Source organism: Ornithorhynchus anatinus, chromosome 5, assembly GCF_004115215.2.
Source record: "Ornithorhynchus anatinus isolate Pmale09 chromosome 5, mOrnAna1.pri.v4, whole genome shotgun sequence".
Lineage (NCBI taxonomy): Eukaryota > Metazoa > Chordata > Mammalia > Monotremata > Ornithorhynchidae > Ornithorhynchus > Ornithorhynchus anatinus.
This window is the reverse complement of record NC_041732.1, coordinates 100,330,068-100,348,178: the sequence shown is the minus strand read 5'-3', so window position 1 is coordinate 100,348,178 and position 18,111 is coordinate 100,330,068. Positions and strand designations below refer to the sequence as shown.

The window sequence follows — 18,111 nt, the reverse complement described above, 5'->3', positions numbered from 1 at the left end:
CATTATTATTGATTAGACTGTAAGCCTGTCAGTGGGCAGGGACTGTCTCTATCTGTTGCCGAATTGTACATTCCAAGCGCTTAGTACAGTGCTCTGGACACAGTAAGAGCTTAATAAATACTATTGAATGAATGAATGAATGATTGAGCGACATAATACTGATTATAGTTTTTGTTAAGTGCTTACCTTTTGCCAAGCACTATTCTAAGTGCTGGGGTACCTACAAGGCTATCAGTTTGGACATAGTCCCTGTCCCACATGGGGCTCACGGTCTAGGTAGGAAGGATTTAATCTCCATTTTTACAAATGAGGGAACTGAAGCACAGAGGAAGTGAAATGACTTGCCCAAGGTCACACAGCAGGCAAGGGGCAGAGTCAGGATTAGAACCCAGGACTTCTGTCTCCCAGGCCCATGCCCTTTCCACTAGCTCACGCTGCTTTTCTAGCAGGAAGAGGAGCAGGGACTGTGTGTGGCCAGAGAAACTTGCACCTACCCCAGCACTTAGTACAGTTCTTGGCACATAGCAAGTGCTATGCAAGTAGCACAATTATTATTATTCTATTATCAGTGATTATGTGGGCTTTCCGTGTTGTTAAATAGCAAAAGACTAGGGGAAAGAGGAGGACACAGAGAATTGCCAAGAGACAGGAAAGCGATCAAGTGAGGGATTATTCCTTTCTCTCTCCTTTGTTCTCTGAAAAAAGTTCTCCCCACGTTATTCACTCATTCAATTGTATTTATTGAGAGCTTACTGTGTGCAGAGCACTGTACTAAGTGCTTGGGAAAGTACAGTAGAACAATAATCAGACACATTCCCTGCCCACAAGAGCTTATAGTCAAAATACTTTAATCAGTTATTCAGTGGTACTTATTGAGAAGCAGCGTGGCTCAGTGGAAAGAGCATGGGCTTGGGAGTCAGAGGCCATGAGTTCGAATCCCTGCTCTGCCACTTGTCAGCTCTGTGACTGTGGGCAAGTCACTTCTCTGTGCCTCAGTTACCTCATCTGTCAAATGGGGATTAACTGTGAGCCTCACTTGGGACAACCTGATTACCCTGGATCTACCCTAGTGCTTAGAACAGTGCTCTGCACATAGTTAGTGCTTAACAAATACCAACAATATCATGATTATTATTATTGAGCTCTATCTGTGTGAAGACTCTGTCGCTTATCTCGCCCCCTGACCCGGCCCTTGATCTGCCTCTGGTCTGGAATGCCCTCCCTCCTCAAATCCCACAGACAATTACGTTCCCCTCCTTCAAAGATTTATTGAAGACCCATCTCCTCCAAGAGGCCTTCCCTGACTAGGCCCCACTTTTCCTCATCTCCCACTCCCTTCTACCTCACCCTGACTTGCTCTCTTTGCTCTTCCCCCCTCCCTGCCTCACAGTATTTATGTACCTACCTGTCATTTTATTTTATTTCTATTGAAATCTATCTCTCCTACTCTAGACTGTGAGCTCGTTGTGGGCAGGGAATGCGCCTGTGTATTGTCATACTGTACTCTCCCAAGTGCTAAATAATAAATATGATACAGTAAATGCTCAGTAAATATGACTGAATAAATGAATGTATGACTGCACGTAGCAAATATCATTACTATTGGCGTTATTATTGATGAACTTACAGCTGAGGGGTCTAGTGGAGTATCCAGCATGGAAACGAGTTTCATCAAACTCTCCCTTATATCCTGGACAAGAAAAGAGGAAAAGTACCAATGAGAACCACTGGGATTCGCCTCGCCGCATGAACAGAATGCTAATCCACACCTCCAAGAAAATGAATTTTGCAAACCTACTCTTTACCACAACTGAAGCGTAAGCGGAAAGCTCTCCTTTAACATTCATGGCCGAAGCGCGGTATTGAGCCGTGTCGTCAAAATCGCATCTGAAAGAATGTTTTGGAAATCAATAGCTATGATCAACATCATCTTTTAATTAGTAGCTCAATGATCAAAGAACTCTTTGGAACACAGGAAAGCAGTGTGTCTATCATTCACTACTTTGGGGCTGCTTTTCAGAATATTTTCTCTGATTCATTACCATATGAATTAATAATAATAATAATAATAATAATAATAATGGTATTTGTTAAGCACTTACTATGTACCAGACACACTACTAAGCGCTGGTGTGGATACAAGCAAATCGGGTTGGACACGGTCCCTGTCCCATGTAGGTTTACAGTCTTATTCCCCATTTTACAGATGAGATAACTGACACAAGAGAAGTGAAATGACTTGCCTAAGGTCACAAAGCAGACAAGTGGCAGAGCCGGGATTAGAACTATGACCTGACTCCCAGGCCCGTGCTCTATCCGCTGCGTCTTGTTGCTTCCCTTATAATAATAATAATAATAATAATAGTATTTGTTAAGAGCTTAATATGCACAAGACACTGTACTAAGTTCTGGGGTAGATACCAGCTAAGTGAGTTGGATACAGTCCCCGTTCCACATGGGGCTCACAATCTTGATCTCCATTTTACAGATGAGGTAACCGAGGCATGGAGAAGGGAATTAACTTGCCCAAGGCCGCATTGCAAACAGGTGGCAGAGCTGGGATTGGAACCCAGCGCTTAGAACAGTGCTCGGCACTTAGTAAGCGCTTAACAAATACCAACATTAGGGAAGCAGCGTGGCTCACTGGAAAGAGCACGGGCTTTGGAGTCAGAGGTCATGGGTTCGAACCCCGGCTCTACCACTTGTCAGCTGTGTGACTTTGGGCAAGTCACTTAACTTCTCGGTGCCTCAGTTACCTCATCTGTAAAATGGGGATTAAGACTGTGAGCCCCACGTGGGACAACCTGATTCCCCTGTGTCTACCCCAGCGCTTAGAACAGTGCTTGGCACATAGTAAGCGCTTAACAAATACCAACATTATTATTATTATTATTAACCCAGGTCCATCTGCCTCCTGGGCCTGTGCTCTATCCACTAGGCCGTGCTGCTTCTCTATTTTTTATATTCTTAGATAAATGGCCCAATTCCTGTGCCGATACTACACACAAAGTGGAAAACCGGGCTGAGCAACAAGCTGCGAACTGAGGAAATTGGCTACTTCCCTAGATTGTAAGTGTTTTGCTACATTTTCAGCTTCTCGAAGGCAAAGGTCTTCTCTTCTAACTGTTGCCATAACTGTGGTATTTGTTAAGCGCTCACTATGCCAAGCACCGTACTAAGCTCTAGGGTGGGTACAAGCAAAACTGAGGCTCAGAGTCTCAATCCCCATTTTACGGATGAGATAAATGAGGAACGGAGAAGCCAAGTGACTTGCCCAAGGTCACAGAGAAGACGTACGCTCCCAAAAGATTAGTCCAGTGCTCTCCACACAGGAGTGCTCAGTAAAAACTCTTGATTGTGTACTACATTGCTGTGTGACTGTCAGCAGAGCCTACAGGGACTTATAATAACCTAGGAAAATAAATCTATCTATGCTATGTATTGAGCACTTTTTTCTGCAGAGCAGTGTACTAAGCGCTTGATGTACAAGTTCCTTTACCAAGGAAATGTTTTCAGTAATATCACAGCGTGCCTCAGTGGAAAGAGCGCGGGCTTGGGAATCAGAGGTCATGGGTTCTAATGTCGCCTCCGCCACTTGTCAGCTGTGTGACTTTGGGCAAGTCGCTTCACTTCTCTGGGCCTCAGTTACCTCATCTGTAAAATGGGGGTCAAGACTGTGAGCCCCACGCCCAGGGTTTAGAACAGTGCTTAGGTTTAGAACAGTGCTTCACACTGTTCTAGTAAGCGCTTAACAAATACCATCATTATTAATTAACACAACAGAAGCTAGCGGATGAGAGCACCGGTCTGGGAGTCAGAAGGACCTAGGATCTAATTCCGGCTCCACCGCTTGTCTGCTAGGTGACCTTGGGTCACTTCACTTCCCTGTGCCTCAGTTATCTCATATGTAAAATGGGGATAAAGAATGTGAGCCCCATGTAGGACAGGGACTGTGTCCGACCTAATTAGCTTGTATCCACACTAGCGCTTAGAACAGTGCTTGGCACATCGTTCATTATAATAATGATAATAATGTTGGTATTTCTTAAGCACTTACTATGTGCAGAGCACTGTTCTAAGCGCTGGGGTAGATACAGGATAATCGGGTTGTCCCACCTGAGGCTCACAGTCTTAATCCCCATTTTACAGGTGAGGTAACTGAGGAACAGAGAAGTGAAGTGACTTGCCCACAGTCACAGAGCTGACAGGTGGAAGAGCTGGGATTCAAACCCATGACCTCTGACGCCAAAGCCCAGGCTCTTTCCACTGAGCCGTCCTTCACAGTTAATATTATTACTATTATTATTATTATTAAAAAGGTGGCCTTTTCTGGTTTGAGCACACGGGCAACTGTGTTGACATTAAGCAGATCACAAATTCCTGGGGCCCACAGACCGTTCCTTAGTCTATCCCTTTCAGAAATGGGTTGAGAAGCAGGGTGGTCTGATGGATAGAGCATGGACCTGGGAGTCAGAAGGACCTGGATTCTAATCCTGGCTCCGCCACTTTTCTACTGTATGACCGTGGGCAACTCACTTCCCTTCTTTGGGCCTCACTTACCTCATCTTTAAAATGGGGATTAAGAGTGTGGTCTAGTGGATAGAGCACGGACCTGGGAGTCAGAAGGACCTGAGTTCTAATCCTGGCTCCGCCGCTTTTCTACTCTATGACCGTGGGCAACTCACTTCCCTTCTCTGGGCCTCAGTTACCTCATCTTTAAAATGGAGATTAAGAGTGTGAGCCCCATGTGGGAACAGGGACTCTGTCCAACCTGATTAACTCGTATTTAGTCCAGCACTTAGAACAGTGCATGGCACATAGTAAGCACTTAACAAGTACCATAATTTTAGTAAGTGCTCAATAAATACCACTGACGCAGGTCATCAAGGATCAGAAGCTGATATATGGGGAATATGAATTTCTGAATGATTTTCATTATGCTTCTGTAGTAAGAGGAAGAACAAAAAGGAGACTCAAAATTAGTTTAATTAAGCTTCCAGTGGGCAGGGAATGTGTCTACACATACTGTTGTATTATATTCATTCACTTGTATTTACTGAGCGCATACTGTGTGCAGAGCACTGTACTAAGTGCTTGGGAAAGTACAATAAAATAATAAAGAGAAACAATCCCTGACTATAATGAGCTTCCAGTCTTGGGGCGGGGAGACGGAAGTCAATAGAAGTGAATGGGCTGTATGGCATAATGGATAGAGCACGGGCCTGGCAATCCAAAGTCATGGGTTTTAATCCCAGCTCTGCCACTTGTCTGCTGTGTGACCCTGGGCAAGTCACTTCACTTCTCTGGGCCTCAGGTACCTTATCTCTAAAATGGGGATTGAAACTGTGACCCCCTACGTGGGACAGGGATGGTGTCCAACTTGATTTGTTTGTATCCACCCCAGCGCTTAGTACAGTGCCTAGAACATATAAGTGCTTTGCAAATACCATTATCATTATCATTATTATTATTAAATAATTAAAATTACAGATCTATTATTTTCTCCCAAGCATTTAATACAGTGTTCTGCACACAGTAAGCGCTCAATATATCCGACTGATCGATCGATTGAACGATTCCAACGCAAGAAAGTTAAACTCTGAGACCCACCCCCAAAGACAGACATTAGCAGCCCCTCCCGACTCGGTCTTCGAGTGAGACTCTTCTTTCTGGACTCATTTTACAGCCCTGAAACAACAGTAACCTTCTCAGGAAGCTGGTAATCGACTAATAGCGAAGTCGATGGGATCTTACGCGTTAATCTCCAGGGTGTGCATTCCATATCGACTTTGGATGACATACTTTCCGGGGTGAGTGTGAACATTGATGGGCACGTGGTTTTTGTACCTATGAGACAAGGGAAACAGAACACGGTAAACCCAAGGGGAAATTAAAACGGTCACAACTGTCACACAGTTCTTCCTACTTAGACCGTGAGCCCCATTTGGGAAGTGATTATCTTGTGTCTACCTCAGTGCTTAGACAGTGACTCTCCCCACTCCCTCCGTCCCCCACCACTTCAAAGCCTTATTTGAAGGCCCGTCTCCTCCAAGAGGCCTTCCCTAAGCCCCCCTTTCTTCTTCTCCCACTCCCTTCTGCATCCCCTTGTCTCTCTCCCTTTATTCATCCCCCCCTCCAAGCCCCACACCACTTACATCCATATCTGTCATTTATTTATTTTTATTAATGTCTGTCTCCCCACCCTCTAGACTGTAAGCTCGTTGTAGGCAGGAAATGTGCCTGTTATATTGGGTCTATTGAATTCTCCCAAGCATTTAGTACGTGCTTTGCACGCAGTCAGTGCATCCCAACTCTGCCACATGTCAGCTGTGTGACTGTGGGCAAGTCACTTAACTTCTCTGTGCCTCAGTTACCTCATCTGTCAAATGGGGATTAACTGTGAGCCTCACGTGGGACAACCTGATGACCCTGTATCTACCCCAGCGCTTAGAACAGTGCTCTAATAATAATAATAATAATGTTGGTATTTGTTAAATGCTTACTATGTGCCGAGCACTGTTCTAAGCGCTGGGGTAGACATAGGGGAATCAGGTTGTCCCACGTGGGGCTCACAGTCTTAATCCCCATTTTACAGATGAGGGAACTGAGGCACAGAGAAGTGACTTGCCCACAGTCACACAGCCGACAAGTGGCAGAGCTGGGATTCGAACTCATGAGCCCTGACTCCAAAGCCCATGCTCTTTCCACTGAGCCACGCTGCTTCTCTGCACATAGTAAGCGCTTAACAAATACCAACATTATTATTACGTACGATTGATAGATTGACAGATTAGTACAGTGCTGGGCACTTAGTAAATGTTTAACAAATACCACAATGCTCAGTGGAAAGAGCCTGGGCTTGGGAGTCAGAGATCATGGGTTCGAATCCTGGATCTGCCATTTGTCAGCTGTGTGACTGTGGGCAAGTCACTTCACTTCTCTATGCTTCAGTTACTTCATCTGCAAAATGGGGATGAGGACTGTGAGCCTCATATGGGACAATCTGGTTTCCCTGTATTTAACCCAGCGCTTAGAACAGTGCTCTGCACATAGTAAGCACTTAACAAATACCAACCTTATTATTATTATTACAATATTTTATTATCATTATTATAATACCTACGCTTAAGCCCTTGAGACTATAAGCTTGTTATGGGCAGGGAACACATCTGCTAATTCTGTTGTATTATACTCTTCCAAATGCTTAGTTCAGTGCTCTGCACATAGTGAACTCTCAATATATATGATTGACTGATATTCACTCCATGCTAAGCCCCACAGCAATTATGTATCTATCCATAATGTATTTTAATGTCTGCCTCCTCCTCTAAACAGTAAGCTCCTTCTTTCTACCTTCTTTCTTCTTTCTCCCAAATCCTTTTTTTTAATAGTATTTGTTAAGTCCTTACTGTGTGTCAGACACTCTCCTAAGCGCTGGGATAGAAACAAGGTAATCAGGTCAGACACAGTTCAGTAAGCACTTAACAAACACCAACATTATTATTATTATTATGTCCCACGTGAGGTTCACGGTCTTAATCCCCATTTTATAGATGAGATAACTGAGGCACAGAGAATTTAAGTGACTTGCCCAAATTCACACAACAGACGAGTGGTGGAACCGGGATTGGAACCCTTGTCCTCTGACTTCCAGACCCACGCTCTTTCCAATTAAGGATGCTGCTTCTCTGTTATACTTTTCCAAGGTCTTAGTACAGGGCCCTCCTCACAGTGAGCTGCTCAATAAATATGAATGACTGAGCGATTCAATATATCTCCTATAATTATGATACCCTGATGATTTTAGAGTGAGTGAATACAGCGTTGCTGTGTATTTCATAAAGCAAAATAGGCAATTCAAGTGGGCTGTGATTGTGTCTGTTTACTGTTATGTTGTACTCTCCCAAGTGCTTAGTACAGTGCTCTGCACACAGTAAGTGTGAATAAATACCACTGAATGAATGAATGAATGAATGAATGAATGAATGAATACATTTGACTGACTGATAAGTGGTGCGTTGACTAGCAGGAATAAGAGGAAGTGGAAGTGGGTTGGCTGTCAGCGCTTAGAACAGTGCTTGGCAAATAGTCTATACATTTATATACAAATCCCACGCTGGGGAAGCAGCGTGGCTCAGTGGAAAAGAGCCTGGGCTTCGGAGTCAGAGGTCATGAGTTCGACTCCCGGCTCTGTCACTTGTCAGCTGTGTGACTGTGGGCAAGTCACTTCGCTTCTCTGGGCCTCAGTTACCTCATCTGTAAAATGGGGATTAAGACCGTGAGCCTCACGTTGATTACCTTGTATCTACCCCAGCGCTTAGAACAGTGGTCTGCACATAGTAAGCGCTTAACAAAGACCAACATTATTACTATGTGTCTAGCACTGCTCTGGGGTAGATCCGAGTAGTGGATAGAGCCCAGGCCTGGGATTCAGAAGGTTGTGGGTTCCAATCCTGACTCCTCCACTTGTCTGCTGTGTGACCTTGAGCCAGTCACTTCACTTCCCCGGGCCTCAGTTCCCTCATATGTAAAATGGGGATTAAGACGCCATTTGGGACAGGGACTGGTTCCTACCCTGATTAGCTTGCATCTACCCAGTGCTTTGGACAGTGCTTGGCACAGAGTAAGTGCTAAACAAATACCCTAGTGATTATTATTAGTCGAAGGGGCTGAGATTTCCTGGGCCCTGAGAAAGGAAGCCTACAAACCCCGACTCAGGATGACACCTGAGTTTGTGCTGACGCTCTGTGATGGGATGGGTTGGGAAGCAGCACCACCTAGGGGAAAGAGCACGGGCTTGGGGAATCAGGAGTCCTGAGTTCTAATTCCGGCGCGGCCGCTTGTGACGTTGAAAAAGTTACTTCTCCGGGCCTCTGTTTCTTCCTTTATCGAAATGGAAAAATATACTGCTCTCCTTCCCCTTTACACTGTGAACCCCAATTACAGTAAGGACTGTGTCCAAACTAGATATTTTTTCTGTTGTATTTAAGCCCTTACTATTTACCAAGCATCTTATTAAGCACTGGTATATGCTGGAGTCCATCGACTGGATAGCAACACAGCCTCTGTCCCAAATAGCAAGAGAATGCCCTGTTTTCTACTTTACTGATTTTGGGGACTTTCCCATTACAAGAAAGGATTTTTGGGAAGCAGCAGGGTGCAGTGGATAGAGCACGGGCCTGGGAGTCAGAAAGCCATGGGTTCTAATTCTGCTCTGCCACTTGTCTGGTATGCGACCTAGGGCAAGTCACTTCATTTCTCTGTGCCTCAGTTACCTCATCTGTAAAATGGGAATTGAGACTGGAAGCCCCAAGGGGGGGCAGGGACTGCATCCAACTCGATTCAGTTGTATCCACTGAAGGTTGCCCTCAACGTGGCATAGTGGATAGAGCAGGGGCCTGGGAGTCAGAAGGTCGTGGGTTCTAATCCCAGCTCTGCCACTTATCAGCTATGTGACTTTGGTTAAGCACTTCATCTCTCCGTTCCTCAGTGACCACATCTGTAAAATGGGGATTAAGACTGTGAGCCCCTTGTGGGACAATCTGCTTACTTTGTATGTATCCCAGCCCTTAATAATAATAATGTTGGTATTTGTTAAGTGCTTACTCTGTGCGGAGCACTGTTCTAAGCGCTGGGATAGATACAGGGTAATCAGGTTGTTCCAGAGCAGTGCTTGGCACATAGTAAGTGCTTAATAAATGCCATAATAATTATTATCATTATTATGACTCCCCGGGTCATACACTATCTACTAGGCCATGCTGCTTCTTCATAATTAATAAACGTAGTATTTGTTAAGTGCTTACTATGTGCCAGGCACTGTACTAAGCGCTGGGGTGGATATAAGCAAATTGTGTTGGGGACAGTCCCTGTCCCCCATGGGGCTCACAGTCTTAATCCCCATTTTCCGGATGAGGTAACGGAGGCACAGAGAAGTTGAGCAACTTGCCCAAGCTCACACAGCAGACAAGCGGCAGAGCTGGAATTAGAACCCAGGTCCTCTGACTCCCAGGCCTGGGCTCTATCCACTAGGCCAAACGTTCAACACGTTAGTTATAAGGTGGGTAAAAGCTATCATGGATATTATCCTTGTCATTTCCTTTGGGAACTTCAGCTAGCAAGAAAGGAGGTTTTATATTTTAAAAGAACGATCTGGGATGAAGTTGAAGAATCCTTCTGACCCATAACTGGGCTGTGGGACATTCAAATAGAGAAGCAGCGTGGCTCAGTGGAAAGAGCCCGGGCTTGGGAGTCGGAGGTCATGGGTTTGAATCCCAGCTCTGCCACTTGTCAGCTGTGTGACTGTGGGTGAGTCACTTCACTTCTCTGTGCCTCAGTTACCTCATCTGTAAAATGGGGATTAACTGTGAGCCTCCCGTGGGACAACCTGATTACCCTGTATCTACCCCAGCGCTTAGAACGGTGCTCTGCACATAGTAAGCGCTTAACAAATACCAACATTATTATTTTTATTAAATCAACGATAGCTCCGTGATTTGTGTACAAGACATCAGGGGAGTTTTTCTCTTCTACTAAATGGGATATGAATTTTTTTCTGGGACTGGGTCCTTCTCTTTAGGGTCAGACCAAGTAATGTTGGTATTTGTTAAGCGCTTACTATGTGCAGAGCACTGTTCTATGCGCTGGGGTAGATACAGGGTAATCAGGTTGTCCCATGTGAGGCTCACAGTCTTCATCCCCATTTTCCAGATGAGGTAACTGAAGCCCAGAGAAGTGAAGTGACTTTCCCACAGTCACACAGCTGACAAGTGACAGAGCCGGGAGTCGAACCCATGAACCCTGACTCTGAAGCCCGGGCTCTTTCCACTAAGCCATGCTGCTTCCCCGTAAAAAAGAGGCCAGTAAAAAACAGAAGGAAATTGTTCATCATCGGTAGCAGCCACTAGTAGAACGAGGGAGGCTCTCCCGGTGGAACTTCTGGAAAATGAAATTCCAGGCCAGCTGAGTCATGGGCTATGAGTGTGAGCCTCACACCAGCAAAGGATCTTTTCTTAAGCCCTCCCTTAAAGTCTCGGATGTCTTATATTTTCCAAACCCATTCCAACCAGGACGTGTGGGACTGTGTCTATTAATGAGCCAGTAATCGACCAAATGGGAATTCCCATGGCGAGAACTCCCGAGGGCTCTGTTTTCCTCAGCACCGAGAAACACGTTTGAAACGCGGCTGCCTGGATGTGTGGCTGCCTCTGATAACAACTAACCGGAAACGCTCAGATGCTGAGGAGCTCCATTAAGCAAAATGCCTTGTCAAAGACGTTCTGTCTTCATTTTGTCCAACGGCAAGAAAAGCCGAACAAGGCCACCTCTAATCCTGAGTTAAATTAATCCTGATGTTCAATTCCATCACCCAAATTGATTGCCTTTCTAATTAAGGCAGGGACAATGTCTGCTTTCATGTTCCAGCAAATGACTGTAATTGAATTTTACAGCTAATTATCGGGGGAGGGAGACGTCTGGTAGAAAGGTAGAATTTGGTGCTTAATGGCTGTACTAAGCAGTGGGGTAATAATAATGATGATGATGGTATTTCTTAAGCGCTTACTATGTTCTAAGTGCTGTTCTAAGCGCTGCAGTAGATACATGGTAGTCAGGTTGTCCCACATGGGGCTCGCAGTCTTAATCCCCGCATTAGAGATGAGGTCACTGAGGCACAGAGAAGTTAAGTGAATTGCCCAAGGTCACTCAGTGGTGGAGCTGGGATTAGAACCCACAACCTCTGACTCCCAAGCCCATGCTCCTTCCACTAAGCCACTGGATTTTTTTACATTCTAAGAAGGAGAGAGCACAGGTACTGAATCCCCATTTGGAAGATGAGGGTACTGTGGCACAAAGAAGTTAACTGACTTGTCCAAGGTCACACAGTAGGTAAGAGTGGAGCTTGGATTAATAATAATAATAATGTTGGTATTTGTTAAATGCTTACTATGTGCAGAGCACTGTTCTAAGCGCTGGGGGAGATACACGGTAATCAGGTCATCCCATGTGAGGCTCACAGTTAATCCCCATTTTACAGATGAGGGAATTGAGGCCCAGAGAAGTAAAGTGACTTGCCCACAGTCACACAGCTGACAAGTGGCAGAGCTGGGAGTCAAACTCATGACCTCTGACTCCAAAGCCCACACTCTTTCCACTGAGCCACACTGCTTCCCAGATTAGAACACGTCCTGTAACTCCCAGGCCCGTGTTCTTTCTGCTAAGCCATTCTGCTCACTGAAGTTGGGGCTTCTTGTGTATAGGAAAGGAATGGCATGGAAAAAATTCTGTCAGCGAGAGAAGCGAAAAGAACTGAAATCACATCCGCAGTAAAACCGAGAAGCAGTGTGGTTTAGTGGGTAGAGCCCGGGTTTGGGAATCAGGGGGACCTATCTTCTAATCCTGACCCTGCCACTTGTCTGTTCCATGACCGTGGGCAAGTCACTTTACTTCTCTGTGTCTCAGTTACCTCATCTGGAAAATGGGGATTAAGATCGTGAGCCTTATGTGGGACGGGGGCTGTGTCCAACCTATTTTGTATCTACCCCAGGGTTTAGTACATACTAAAGGCTTAACACAAGCCACAGTTCAATCAATCCATCAGTCGATGATATTTAATGAGAGTTTACTGCCTGCAGAGCACTGTGCTAAGTGCTTGGGAGAGTACACTATAATGGAGTTGATGACATGTTTCCTGCCCACCTTGACTTTACAATCTAGAGGATTATTATTATTACTGTCATCATTCCTTTTAGGTTGGGGCAGAGAGAGTGACCTACTGGAAAGATCCCGGTCCTGGGAGTCAGAAGACCTGAGTTCTAAACCCAGATCGGCCCCTTGCCTAGCGTGTGACCTTGGGTAAGTCACATAATTTCCTTCTGACTCGTTTTCCTCATCTCTAAAATGGGGATTCAATACCTGCTCTCCCTTCCTCTTAGACTTGAAACCCCATGTAGGACAGGGACTGTGACGGAACCTGATTAACTTGTAAATATCTCAGTACTTAGTACAGTACTTAGCACAGAGTATGTACTTAACAAATACCACCATTATTAGGAATTATCATTTGCACATAAGAAGGGCTTAATAAATAATAATAATAATGATGGTATTTGTTAAGCTCTTATTATGTGCCAAGCACTGTTCTTGGTTATTAAATATAAATGCTACTGGCTACTGGCTACTATGATGATGGTGACTGTGAGCTCCCTATGGGCAGGGAATGTCACTGCTTATTGTTGTATTGTTCTTTCCCAAGCGTTTAGTACAGTGTGAAGCAGAGTGGCTCAGTGGAAAGAGTCCGGGCTTGGGAGTCGGAGGTCATGGGTTCGAAGCCCGGCCCTGCCACTTGTCAGCTGTGTGACTGTGGGCAAGTCACTTGACTTCTTTGTGCCTCAGGTACCTCATCTGTAAAATGGGAATTAAAACTGTGAGCCTCACGTGGGACAATCTGATTACCCTGTATCTCCCTCAGCGCTTAGTACAGTGCTCCACACTTAACAAATACCAACATTATTATTACTATTACAGTGCTCTGCACACAGCAAGTGCTTAATAAATACGATTGAATGAATAAATGAATGACTTGCACCACTCAGACTTGACTTTTGGGTGTTTATTGATGCCCAGCGATCACCATCAAAAAAGTGATAGCCGGCATAGTGGATCAAGCACTGGCCTGTGAGACAGAAGGTCATGGCTTCTAATCCCTGCTCTGCCACTCATCGGCTGTGTGACCTTGGGCAAGTCACTTCACGTCTCTGGTCCTCGTTTACCTCATCTGGAAAATGAGGACTGAGACTGTGAGCCCCACAGTGGACAAGGATTGTGTCCAATCCGATCTGTTTGTATCCACTGGGGTGCCTGGCACGTAGTAAGCACTTAACAAATACTGCAATTAAACAATTGTCCAACCTACCAACTCTGTATTATTATACTCACCCAAGTGCTCAGTACAGCATTTTGCACTCAGTAACCGCTCAATAAATTTGATTGATTGATTGAAAATTATTTCTCCAAAGAGACAAGATAGTAAATGCAAAAGGCAAACACACAATCCATTACATTGAATGCAAGGCAGTAAAACATGCGTGATGCTTTAAAAATGCACAGATTTTCAAATTCCAAAGTCTCATCCAAAGATCTATTTTCTGAAATGACAAGACAGTCTGGTATTATCATAATACCAGTCTACTACCATCTCTACGCAGATGACAGGCAGATCTACATCTCTGCCCCGTCCTCTCCGCCTCCCTTCAGGCTCGCATCTCCTCCTGCCTCCGGGACGTCTCCACCTGGACGTCTGCCCGCCACCTAAAACTCAACATGAGCGAGACTGAGCTCCTCATCTTCCCTCCCAAGCCCGGTCCTCTCCCAGACTTCCCTATCACCGTGGACGGCACGACTGTCCTTCCCGTCTCTCGGGCCCGCGACCCCAGTGTCATCTTTGACTCGGCTCTCTCGTTCACCCCACACATCCTATCCCTCACCGAGACTTGCCAGTCTCACCTGTATAATATCGCCAAGATCCGCCCTTTCCTCTCCACCCAAGCGGCTACCTTACTGCTACGGGCTCTTGTTATATCCCGGCTAGACTACCGTGTCAGCCTTCTCTCTGATCTCCCTTCCTCCTCTCTCGTCCCGCTCCGGTCTATTCTTCACTCCGCTGCCTGGCTCATCTTCCTGCAGAAATGCTCTGGGCCTGTCACTCCCCTTCTTAAAAACCTCCAGTGGTTGCCTATCGACCTCCGCTCCAAACAAAAACTCCTCCCTCTAGGCTTCGAGGCTCTACATCACCTTGCCCCTTCCTACCTCTCCTCCCTTCTCTCTTTCCAATGGCCACCCCGCACGCTCCGCTCCTCTGCCACCCACCTCCTCACCGTCCCTCGGTCTCGCCTATCCCGCCGTCGACCCCCGGGCCACGTCCTCCCGCGGTCCCGGAACGCCCTCCCTCCTCACCTCCGACAATCTAATTCTTTTCCCCTCTTCAAATCCCTACTTAAAGCTCACCTCCTCCAAGAGACCTTCCCGCACTGAGCTCCCCCCTTTTTTTCCCTCTGCTCCCTCTACCTCCCCACTTCACCTCTCCACAGCTAAACCCTCTTCTCCCCCCTTTCCCTCCCCTCCTCCCCCTCAGCACCGTACTTGTCCGCTCAACTGTACATATCTTCATCACCCTATTTATTTTGTTTAATGAGATGTATATCACCCCGATTCTATTTATTTGCCATTGTTTTCATGAGATGTTCTTCCCCTCAACTCTATTTATTGCCATTGTTCTCGTCTGTCTGTCTCCCCCGATTAGACTGTAAGCCCGTCAAAGGGCAGGGACTGTCTCTATCTGTTGCCGGTTTGTACATTCCAAGTGCTTAATACAGTGCTCTGCACATAGTAAGCACTCAATAAATACTATTGAATGAATGAATGAATGAATAATGATTAATGGTGAGCATAAGATCATTCCAATAAACTTCTGTGTCCCAAATTTGGGTGCTTCCTCTGAGCTTTTATTTTCAAAACTTTGCACCACTAAAGGGAAGTGTTCACTTCAAAGACTGAAGAATCCCCAGCTTCAATTTCAGTGTCTAATAATAATAATAATAATAATGTGTGGCATTTGTTAAGCAAATACTATGTGCCAAGCACTGTTCTAAGCACTGGGTTGGACACAGAGTAATCAGGTAGTCCCATATGGGGCTCACACTTTTAATCCCCAATTTACAGATGAGGAAACTGAGGCCCAGAGAAGTTTAGTGACTTACCCAAAGTCGCACAGCAGACAAGTGGCAGAGCTGGGATTAGAAGCCATGTCCTCTGACTCCCAAGCCCATGCTCTTTCCTCTAAGCCACACTGCTTCTCTGAATTGAGACTGTGAACCCGTTGTTAGGCAGGGATTGTCTCTATCTGTTGCCGAATTGTACATTCCAAGAGCTTAGTACAGTGCTCTGCACATAGTAAATGCTCAATAAATACGAGTGAATGAATGAATGAATTGAAGAGACCCATATCCCTACTGAAATGGCCTCAGAGATGCCTGAGGGATCCCCCTAGGATTTCACAATTCAACATCCACAGAGGTGCCAAGATTTTCAGTTTCCTCAAAAGCCTTTTCTAGGCTACAAGCCCAGGGAACCCAATTAAGTCTTGGAATTTAAAAATAGTACAAGTAACAAATCTTTCCTTCTTCCTTTCCTATTTTTCTTTCTTTTCTCATTCTTTCTCTTTCTTTCCCTCCCTTCCTTCCTCTCTTCCTCCCTTTCTTCCTCCCTTCCTTCCACCCTTCCTTCCTTTCTTTTCTTCCTTTCTCCTTCCCACTTGCTTTGGCTCCAACACCTCCCGGATGTGTCAGAAACTCTGTTATTTTTGCCTTGATTATAAATTTGTGGAGACTTGTGCCATTTTGTATCAACCTTTATAGTGTGCCTGGCACAATTGCGATGCACGTAGAACACTTAATAAATATTATTTGACTGGCCATAAACTTCCTATGCCCCACCCCAAACAACTCTGTGGCTACATTTATGCCTCTCAAATACCATCTGGCCAGGAAGAAAGTTGCAAATTGCTTTTTCATAGCTTTCAAACCTCTGGACTTTGTTTCAGTAAGATAATCCAGCCCCAGGTTATTGACAGAAAAACAGCTGCTTCCTACCCATAACATTTTTTAGGCTCTTTGAAAGCCTGCTGATTTCAGGGAGAAACTTGGAGTCATATTCTATCTGGGAAAAACAGCAGTAGGGAGACCTGTGCTATTAGGTTCCGGAAAGAAGGTAAGACCGGGTGGAGTTGGTGAGTTAGTCATTCGTATTTATTGAGTACTTACTGTGTGCAAAGGGCTTGGGAAAGTACAATAGAATGATAAACAGGCACATTCCCTGCCCACATTGAGCTTACAGGGGAGACAGACGTTAATATCAATAAATAAATTACAGATATGGACATAAATACAGGGATATAGGGACAAAACAGCCGAGAAGCAGTGTGGTCTAGTGGAAAGAGTACAGGCTTGCGAGTCAGGGGAAATAATAATATTAATAGTATTTGTTAAGCCCTGACTATGTGCCGGGCACTGTACTAAATGCTGGGGATGGGATAATAGATGCACGTTGAGCTCAGTCCCACGTGGGGCTCACAGTCTCAATCCCCATTTTCCAGATGAGGGAACTGAGGCTCAGTGAAGTGAAGTGACCTGCTCAAGGTCACCCAGCAGACAAGTGGGGAAGCAGCATGGCTCAGTGGAAAGAGCCCGGGCTTGGGAGTCAGAGGTCATGGGTTCAACTCCCAGCTCTGCCAGCTGTGTGACTGGGCAAGTCCCTTCACTTCTCTTTGCCTCAGTTACCTCATCTGTAAGACTGTGAGCCTCACGTGGGACAACCTGATTACCCTGTATCTCCCCCAGTGCTTAGAACAGTGCTCTACACATAGTAAGCGCTTAACAAATACCAACATTATTATTAAGTGGCAGAGCTGGGACTAGAACCCCTGACTCCCAGGCCCAGGCTCTTGCATGCACACGCTTGTCTGCTGCGTGACTTTGGGCAAGCCACTTCACTTCTCTATGCCTCAATTCCCTCATCTGTAAAATGGGGATTAAGACTGTGAGCCCCACGCGGGACAGGGACTGCATCCAACCTATCTTGTGTCTACGGAGGTGCTTACAAAATGCCTGACATATAGTAAGTGCTTAAGAAATAGCAATAAAAGAAAAATTGCTGCCATCACCCCATCCAGTATGGGACAGGGGGTGAACCCATGGAGGTGGGGAGAGTCCTGGTTCCTTATGTGCCATTATTGCCACCACCATAGACTTGAAAGCTGTCCATCCCCTCGCCCCCTCCTACCTCACCTCCCTTCCCGCCTTCTCCAACCCAGACCGCACACTCCGCTCCTCTGCTGCCGCTAACCTCCTCACTGGGTCTCCATCTCACCTGTCTCACCGCTGACCTCTGGCCCACGTCCTCCCTCCTCAAATCGGTCAGAAAGCGACTCTCCCCGGCTTCAAAGCCTTGCTGAAGGCCCATCTCCTCCAAGAGGCCTTCCCAAATTAAGCCCCGCTTTTCCTCATCTCCCACTCCCTTCTGCATCGCCCTGACTCGCTCCCATTGCTCTTCCCCCCT

The 18,111-nt window shown here is 45.8% G+C and overlaps 1 protein-coding gene across 2 annotated transcripts in view; it reads right to left on the bottom strand.

Annotated features, from left to right (window-relative positions):
• Positions 1-18,111, bottom strand: part of MYOM1 (myomesin 1) — a 201,767-nt gene that overhangs the window by 124,492 nt on the left and 59,164 nt on the right. For both annotated transcript variants that reach the window (XM_029066099.1, XM_029066100.1), the window contains exons 6-8: positions 5,755-5,847; positions 1,799-1,887; positions 1,628-1,690 (exon numbers count right to left, since the gene is read on the bottom strand). In XM_029066099.1, the coding sequence (XP_028921932.1) occupies positions 1,628-1,690; positions 1,799-1,887; positions 5,755-5,847 (245 nt within the window). The remainder of the gene's footprint in view (positions 1-1,627; positions 1,691-1,798; positions 1,888-5,754; positions 5,848-18,111) is intronic.